A 9153-nucleotide genomic window follows, 5' to 3' on the forward strand; every position below is an offset into this window, starting at 1 on the left:
AGGGTTAAGAGCTCTGAGCTGAGAACATGCCCATGTTAAAGACCAAATGGAAAAGCAAAATATTTTCTCTGAGTTAGAGCAAGTCCCGAAAGATAGCTGACGTGCAAGCACCATCTTTTATTGCCCCAACTGCCTGCCACCAGCCTCCGGGTGCCGGTCTGAACACGCGCATTCTCATTGCTCCATTTAAATGACACGCGGAGGTGGAGAGGAATTTTGTGCTTAATTAGGGGATGTGTTTGGAATATGATTTGTGATAATACATCTATAACAAGGGAAATTAATGAAAATAATTAATGAAGGGTAATCTGAGATACCAGGGTTTTGTCTAAATCAGCAAGAGCAGAGTCCCAAGGACATGCACAGTGTGATTTATAGGATTATTTTTTTTAATGATCCATGAGATCTTAATGTTTTCAGTGCAAGGAGCAGTTGGGGAAGCGATTAGGAAGGGATCCCACCTGTGAGGTTATTTGTTAGATAGGTTTCTGTGAGAGTTAAATCTGAATTTCTTATCTGCTTTGCATTGTCCAATATTTCTTTTCCTTTAGAAGCCACTTTATGTCTGTGAATTTCCCTCTTTGCAATTTTATCTTCATCTATAAGGAAAAGCAGTGAAGTTTGCCTCGGATCCAGCTGCCTTGATTTTACAGTGTTTGGACAGCAGGTGTATCTCAAAAAAACCCCCTACACGAACAGAAACACAGGCAAAATCATGGCCTGGCAGGATGCTCAAGACCCTTGAGCTATAAAGCGTACAATGGAAACTTGAATTAAAAGGGATGCATTAAAAATAACTTTTGTATGGAGCCATGGCGAGCCACGTGGATGATGTATGTTGCTGATACCAGCGGTCGTTAAATAGCATGGCACCTGGTGTTAGCCAAGGCCGTGGCTGGAAAAGGCCTTTTCCGACGTCTCTGAGGCTGGCAGAACTTCAGGAGAGCCGAGGGAGGCATGAGAGCATCCCTGGTGTCCCTGCCAGACTGGGCCCGCCACAAACAGCAACTCCAGTGGGAAGGAGGGGTTGAAGTCCGTGACAAAAAGCCCTGTACGAAGGCAGGACCAGCCCTCCCCATCCAGCCAGCTTTCGCCCTCCCTCCTGGAAAAGTCCTTTTTGGATGGTGCCCATGGGGAGCGTGCAACGTACACGAGCAGAGGAGAGGCCGCGCGAGCCGGATGGCTCCTGCTTAGCAGTCCGCTCACATCTTTCTCCCACGAAGAATATTCAGCTTTCTTTGTCTAAAATGTTGAGTGGTTATGAATAGTAAGGATAGACTATCTGTAATTATTTTTAAATTATTAATGGTTTTGTTAGATCCCTTCACTTTTACATTAGGTTTCTGTTAATGTAAGTTAAATCAAAATGTACTTCAGTTTCCAGGCAGCTCCCAAATGCATTTTTCATTCTTTCATAACATTACTTCAACTTCTCGATGAGGTGTCTATGATAAAGTTTGCTCCCGAGCCGGCAGACTCCCAGTCCTAATGAATTCGGCACAAGGCTCGCGGCGCAGGCTCTCATCAGCCGGGCTAGATGGCAAATGGGGGGGCCACGGCCGCTTTGCCGGGTCACAGACACCCCCCACCCCCCCAGCACGCAGGTGTCACACCCAGTGCGTGAGGAGGACCGTGGGGGTGTCATCAAAGACAAGGGGGGAGTTGATCAGAATAGCTGGGTGACTTTATCGGCGCTTTCCATTAGGCTCAGGAGACTCGGGTTGTTACGCCAGACACTCCTGATCAGAAAATACCTGCCGGGTGCCTGGCTCAGGGCTCAGAGCTGGCGGACGGGGAGGGGGGGGCACCGCACACCGCCCTGCCCATGCGCATCCCTGCCCCGGCAGATGCTCCCCGACAGGGCGGGGGATGGGGGGTGCGCTCAGCGCCGGGAGACCCCCAGACAGGACCGCGGTCTCCTCCGGAGACCCCCCCTCGTCCGGGGGGTGCGGGGGGCCCGGGGGGACCGCCTTTCGCCTCTGCCGAAGGAAGCGGCATCGGGGAGAGGAGCGTGCGGAGTTCAACGCGCGCGTTCGACACAAACGCCGCGCAAAAATGCCTGGATAAATTATGCAGAGGGATTTCTGGATTTCTTTCAAGTAATTAAGTTTCGATTTCTTGCATTTATTTTAGTGCCAGGAAGCACGAGGCGCCACGGACGGCAAAAGTCTTCATTGATCGTTCCGGGCTTTAAGTTTGACTTCGTGACTTGACTTGGCTTGCGGCGGCAGCGCGGCCCCGGCGAGGCCAAGGGGCCGGCGGGGCCCCCCAGGGCCGCCCCCCCCTCCCACCCCCACCCCCCCGGTGCCTGCCCAACACCACGCATCGGCCCCGAAACTAGATTGGGGGCGCGGGGGGGGGGGGGAGGGGGAGCAGGAGGCGGTGCAGGCAGCGATGTCGGCCGCGGGGAGCGGGGGGGGAGGTGCGGAGGCACCGCGGGGATGCGGGGCTGCCCCGACGGGGCGGCCCAGCCCGGTGGCTGCCGCGGCTCCGCGGGTTGCAGCTGTCCGCACCCGCGGTACCCCCGCGGCGGCGGGGCCGGGTCCCCCCCCCGGAGCCCCGGGGGAGCGGCCCGGAGGCAGCGGGGGCCGGGGGGGCGGTGTGGGGCAGCGGGTCGCCCCTCCGGCAGAGCCGGGGCCGGCGCTGCCCCGCGCTCCAAAAAAAGGTAGAGTTTGCTCAAAGTGTAGCCCGCATCTTAATGGATTAAAAATTCATAGGGCGCATTAGGTTCGGTAAAATATGAATGCGCGTCTTTAAATTTTAATCGTAAATCAGAACGTGGATACATGAGAGGCGACAGTGATTTCTCCCCAGATGTCTGCGTGGGTCAGGGCGTGGGCGTGGGTAAGGGGCTGGGGGGGAGTGGGGGGGGGGTCTCCTTTTATTTAGGCGGCCCGCTGGTGCGCGGAGCCGGCTGCAGGGCCCGCGGCCCCGGGGAGGGGGGGGGGCGGGGGCTTCGCGCCTGCTGCGGCTCCCCGCGGCGTCCCTCACCACACCGGGCGGGGGGTGCAGCTGGGCATCGCGACGTCCCTCTATACATTAAAAAAAAAAAAAAAAAAAAAAAGAAAAAAAAAGGAAAAAAGAGGGGGGGAAGGGGGGGAAAAGGGGGGGGGGGAAACGGAAAAAAGGGGGGAAAAAAAGGGGAGGGAAAAAAAGGAAAGGCGGCGTTTGCTGGGCAGCGGTGCCGCGGGCAGGGCGCTGCCGGCAGCGGGGTGCGGCGGCAGCGCGGCGGGGCCGGGGCCGGCGGCCGGCGGCCGGTCCCTGCAGTGCGGGGAGTCACCGCAGCGGCGGGCGCAGGCTCCGCGGGGCGCGCCGGGGTCAGCCCCCGGGCCCGGCTCCGAGGAAAGTTTGCCCATCTCTTCCTCCGCGCTGCCCCGCACCCCCCGCGGCGGTCGCGCAGGAGCGGCGATAAGCGCTCAGCGTTTTGGAGATGGGTTGTCAGTTGCTATTAAAATCAAGATTAATTCATATTAACGATATGCATTCTCAATTCTCCCGTGTGACAGCATACATTAGAACAACTATTGCGAGTAATTAAACTCAGTGCGGGAGGGGTTAAACGTACAGCGTGGAGAGGTTTCCTCCTCGCCCTTCTCTCCGCCAAAGTTCCTCCGGCGCCGGGCGGGCAGAGCCCCTTCCTCGGCTCCGCGGCCGCGGCAGGCTGCCTGCCCTCGGACCCCCAGCGCCAACGAGGTATTTTCTTTTTTCTTTTTCTTTTTTTTTTTTTTTTCCTTCTTTTTAATTTTCAGAAAGCGGAAGATTCTCCTCCTTTGCCCGCGCCCTCCCGGCCCGGCCGCGCCGAGGCGCGGAGAGCTGCGGCCGGCACCGCGCAGGCGGAGGGGCGCGCAGGGCGGGCCGGCGCGCTGCAGGGAGCCGGCGGAGGGGCCGCTGCTTCCCCGCCACGGGCGGGCCGCGCCCCGCGTGGACTCCGCCCGGGATTCACGGAAAACACGCACAAACGGTATTGATGGCTTTTTCTTGGGCGTTGGAGGTGCTCGATGCTTTAGACTAATTAGACAAGCCAAAAGCCTTTTGAAGATTAAGCAAATTGGACAACCCTTGTTAATTAGAACATAATTTAAAGTTTGAAATTATATCACTCATGAAGTAGCCTAATTAGTATGACGATATGTTAATAGCCTACTGAGACACGAAGCGCGGAGGTTTGGCATGAACTCCTTAAAGGCTTGCAAGAAAATCCTCTTTCCTATGTTGTCATTAATAAAAGATTTCTATAGACTTCAGCCTTTCAACGGTGACATACAATTTATAGTACACACAATGCATTAGCCCATAGTGCTGCTCAATTTTTTTACTATTATGAAAACTAATAAATTCGTCAAGCTGAATTAAGCATACAAATCAGATGAGGCATAACAGATTACATATTGAAGCGCTGTGTCTCCCGAGCCTAAATGAAATTTCAATCTAATAATTCCTTCCTGGCCCGGCCATAATTTGTTTAGAGATGTTGTTCTACTTCTTTCCAAGCGCTATTCGCACCATAATTAAATGATACTCAAGCTTTTAACTTTGATTTATTTCATTTCTCCGAGCTGGCGACAGTGAGAGCTGATACAATGTAATTTTTTTTATTTCCCCTAAAATTACCAAGTCTGCTGTTTAGGTGAGAAATTAAACACCTAAGCACTTATTTTAACCTTCCTGCTGCAAAGTGAAATTCATGGAAATAAACCCGGCCACCTTCAGTAAATCCGACTTCCCCGATTTCTTTTCTCCCTCTCTTTTTTTTTTTTTTTTTTTTCTTTTCCCCCTTTTCTTCTTTTTCGACGACGGAGGCAGGGGGAAGTTGGCGGGACAGCGGTGCGCTTTTGCAGGAGGATCCCTCTGGCTCCCCGCCGGTGGGGGACGCCGGGGGAGGGGGGGGGACAGACCCCGGCCACTGCGCAGCTCCCGCCGTCCCCTCCGGAGCGGCGACCCGTGCCGGGACCCCCTTTGCCTGTGGGCTCGTTGTGAGCCCGGACGGGACTTTCCTCTTCTTTCCTTTTAATTTTTTTTTTTGTTTTTTTTTAAATGGAGGGTGGATTTGGGGCGACGGGTCGCTTCCCCCCCCCCCCCTTTTTTTTTCTTTTTTGGCTTTTTCCCTCCCCTTTCCGGGAGGCGGCGGGGCTCGACGCGGCGGTGAGTGTGGGAGCACGCGTGGGCGTGGGCGCGGGGGGCGGGCAGGGAGCGGCGGAGGAGGGGGCCAGGGCCGAGGAGGCAGGCGCGGAGGGCCCTTCCCGAGGAGTTGGGCTGTAGTGACAGGCGAGAGGGGAGGGGAGGGAGGGGAGAGAGTAAAACCCACCGGCGCGGCGGCGGGGAGGGCACTTCGCGAGAGGCGAGGGCCGGCGCCGGAGCGGAGGCGGCGGCGGACGGCGGCGAGCGCCCGGGCGGAGGGCGGGCGGGCGGGCGGGCGGGAGGCAGCCCGCGCATCCTCCGCGCATCCCCCGCGCATCCCCGCGTATCGCCGGCTCGCCTCTCCCGGCCGCGTCCTCCCCGGCGGGGCTCGGGCAGCCGGCTGGGGGGCGAGTGGGAATTTTTTTTAATTTTATTTTATTTTTTTTTTTAATCTTTTTTGGGGGGGTGGGGGCGCGGAGGGGGCGGGGGCCGGGGCTCCTGTGGCTTTTCCGGGGGGTCCGGGCCCCCGGCCCCGCGCCCCTGCCCTCCTCCGGCGGCCGTCTGCCGGCGGGCCGGGCGGCGGCGGCGGCGAGCACCCACCATGATGATGTCCCTGAGCAGCAAGCAGCCCTTCGGCCTCCCCCACGGCGGCGGCGGCGGCCTCCACGAAACCAAGTACTCGGCCCTGCACACCGCCTCGCCCTGCCCCTCCGCCGCCGCCCCCGCCGCCAGCTCCCCCAGCAGCACCGGCAACAGCGGCTCCGCCGGACGCGGCTCCGGCTCCGGCCCCGGCTCCGGCTCCGGCTCCGGCACCGGCGGCTCCGGCTCCGGTTCGGGCTCCGGCCCCGGCGGCGGCGGCGGCGGCGGCGGCGCGGAGGCGATGCGGCGGGCCTGCCTGCCCGCCCCTCCGGTAGGTGCCCGCCGCCCGCCGCCCCTCTTTAAGGGGAGCCCCTCGGCGGCCCCCCGGATCCGCCTGATGATTTTTTCATGGCCGCGCAGCAAATCACCCGGCGCCGCCGGGCGCTCGCCCAACTTATGCATGCGGCGGCTTTTGCCGCCCGTATTAATTTTTATGACCTGGGATGCTGCGTGCGGCCGGTGCGTGTGTCCGTCCGTCCGTCCGCCCGCCGCCGGCTGCCTCCGCGCCAGCGGCTGCGCGCCGCGCCCGCTCCCTCGCCCCGCTCGCTCCCTCTTCTCTTCTCCTCTTTTCCTCTCCTTTCTTCCTCTCTTCCTCTCCTCTTCGCTCCGCTCCTCTCCTCTCCCCCACCCCCCCACACCCCCCCCCCGCCCTCCCCTTCTCCCGGATTTCTCTTTTAACATGCTGGGAAGGTTTTAGTGGCACGGCGGAGTGCGCGGGGAGGCGAAATTCCCTGCTGAGCGTTATGTGTGCCTTCTATTTGCAATTGCAGAGCAATATATTCGGCGGTCTGGACGAGAGCCTGCTGGCCCGCGCCGAAGCCCTGGCAGCGGTGGACATCGTCTCCCCGAGCAAGAGCCACCACCACCACCCGCCGCACCACAGCCCCTTCAAGCCGGACGCCACGTACCACACCATGAACACCATCCCCTGCACCTCGGCCGCCTCCTCCTCCTCGGTGCCCATCTCCCACCCGTCCGCCCTGTCGGGGACCCACCACCACCACCACCACCACCACCACCACCACCACCAGCCCCACCAGGCGCTGGAGGGGGAACTCTTGGAGCACCTGACGCCGGGGTTGGCGCTGGGGGCCATGACGGCTCCCGACGGCGCCGTGGTCTCCACGCCGGGCCACGCTCCTCACATGGCCGGCATGAACCCCATGCACCCGGCGGCGCTGGGCATGGCCCACGCCCACGGGCTACCGGCCCACATGGGCTGCATGAGCGACGTGGACGCCGACCCCCGCGACTTGGAGGCCTTCGCCGAGCGCTTCAAGCAGCGCCGCATCAAGCTGGGGGTGACCCAGGCCGACGTGGGCTCGGCGCTGGCCAACCTGAAGATCCCGGGGGTGGGCTCGCTCAGCCAGAGCACCATTTGCCGCTTCGAGTCGCTCACCCTCTCGCACAACAACATGATCGCCCTCAAGCCCATCCTGCAGGCCTGGCTGGAGGAGGCCGAGAAGTCCCACCGCGAGAAGCTGGCCAAGCCCGAGCTCTTCAGCGGCGCGGAAAAGAAGCGCAAGCGGACCTCCATCGCCGCCCCCGAGAAGCGCTCGCTGGAGGCCTACTTCGCCCTCCAGCCCCGGCCCTCCTCCGAGAAGATCGCCGCCATCGCCGAGAAGCTGGACCTCAAGAAGAACGTGGTCCGCGTCTGGTTCTGCAACCAGCGCCAGAAGCAGAAGCGCATGAAGTACTCGGCCGGCATCTGAGCCCGCCCGCGGGGGAGAACCGGCCGCGCCGCCACCCTCACACCCCACCCCCCACCCCCAAAAAAATTAAAATTCGATCAACAACAGCGACGACAAAAAAGAAAGGAGGAAAAAAAAAAAACCAAAAAACAAAACACCACAAAAGGAGAAAAAAAAAACCCAACAAAAAAACAAAAGGAGAAAAAAAACCCCAAACAAACAAACCAACCAACCCCACCCCACCGCCCCCAGCCCGCCCCACCGCCCAACTTTCGGGGGGAACTTCCCCGCGGAGCCGCCGCCCGGACCCGCCCCGGCAAGTACCGCTGGTTTTTAATTCTTAACGGAGCTCGCCTGGGTGCAAGCGCGAAAGGTGCCCTTCGCAGCGGCGTGGCCGCAGGGTCACGGTTTTCTCGGGACCCAAACTTGAATCTAGAGTTGAGGCTTGCGCCGCGAGAGACGTCTCAAAGTATTTTGATTTAAATAATAATAATAATAATGATTAAAAAAAAAAAAAAACAGATGGCAGGGTTTTCTGCATTTACACTGCGTATTATAAATATATAAATATATATATATTTTTACTGTGGTTATTATCCTTTTCCTTCTCTGAAGTTATAACGCTTAGGGAAAGAGCTGATCCTGCTGTGTTCACTGGTCTTCAAAAGCTATTATTAGATTACCGCCAAACAACCCCTTGTAAATTATTAATTTATCTCTCTAGCAACTTCATTTTGTGCTCATTCTAATTAATTACACCTCTTTAATCTAAGTCTTGATAAAAGTAAAAAAAAAATGGATAGTGAGAATCAAATATTTTGTGTTGGTAGGATTTATGAACGTGAGCTTTTCTCTTCTTCTTCTGAACGTCCCTTTTGGCCATCTGTAAATTGTCACCTGAACCCAAGGTATTTCTCTGGCGAGTATTCCTATTCGTACGGCGTCGGCACCCTGTAGTAGATGTCCTACATTATTTGTGTAGCCTGATTCACTGTCCGAGCTGTTTGTTTACCGCGTTACATATTTAATGGGGATTCCCACATTGTCCCCACCACACGCTGCTCCCGAAGCGAGAAAGGACGTGGCCGCGTAGGTGACAGCGTGGGGGGGGGGGTGGGGGGGTGGGGGGTGTTTGTCGCTTCGGGTTTCTTGCCAGCACAATATCCGTCTTTCTCGATTTCAAAGCTGTATCGCGACGGTATTCAGACCGGCTCGGTTATTTATCTTTCTATCTATCTATCCGATTGCTTATTTATTTATTTATTTTTGGTCGGTCGGTTATTTATTACCTTTAATCGCAATACTTTTCCACGGAGGAAAGTCCCTTTTGGAGGGCTGTTTGTAGAAAAGCCACATTTAAATTTGTAGGAAAGGGAGCGAGCGAGCGAGGCTGCACTGCTTGTAAATTCACAAACGGTTTGGTACATTTGTTTTGGAACAACAACAATAAAACCAGGGTACTCGGTTGGGTACCTGTATGTATTGTAAATATTTCATTGGCGTTGACGCACATATAGATATATTCTTACAGATTCCGCTGTATCGCTGTTCTATCCGAGACTGTTTGAAGTCTTAAGTTCTGTACATGACCCGATTTCGTTGGTTTTTGTTGCCTTTTTTTTTTCTTTTTTGTTAATAGGAGGTTTATTTATTCTAGTAATGTACTAAGTTATTTTTAAATGTTGTTATATCGTCTTTCATTAAA

The 9153-nt window shown here is 56.8% G+C and overlaps 1 protein-coding gene across 1 annotated transcript; it reads left to right on the forward strand.

The window, feature by feature from the left end:
* The first annotated feature begins 5160 nt into the window (after positions 1-5160).
* Positions 5161-7608, forward strand: POU4F2 (POU class 4 homeobox 2). The gene is made up of 2 exons (XM_074821506.1): positions 5161-6028; positions 6528-7608. Exons 1-2 carry the CDS (start codon positions 5720-5722, stop codon positions 7467-7469), a joined length of 1251 nt encoding a protein of 416 aa, XP_074677607.1. The 5' UTR covers positions 5161-5719; the 3' UTR covers positions 7470-7608.
* Positions 7609-9153: the final 1545 nt, after the last annotated feature.

Source organism: Strix aluco, chromosome 4, assembly GCF_031877795.1.
Source record: "Strix aluco isolate bStrAlu1 chromosome 4, bStrAlu1.hap1, whole genome shotgun sequence".
NCBI lineage: Eukaryota > Metazoa > Chordata > Aves > Strigiformes > Strigidae > Strix > Strix aluco.

Coding starts and splice junctions, on each gene's coding strand:
- POU4F2 (XM_074821506.1), top strand. CDS start 5,720: ATGATGATGTCCCTGAGCAGCAAGCAGCCCTTCGGCCTCCCCCACGGC. Junction 6,029..6,527: donor CCTGCCTGCCCGCCCCTCCG/GTAGGTGCCCGC, acceptor TTGCAATTGCAG/AGCAATATATTCGGCGGTCT.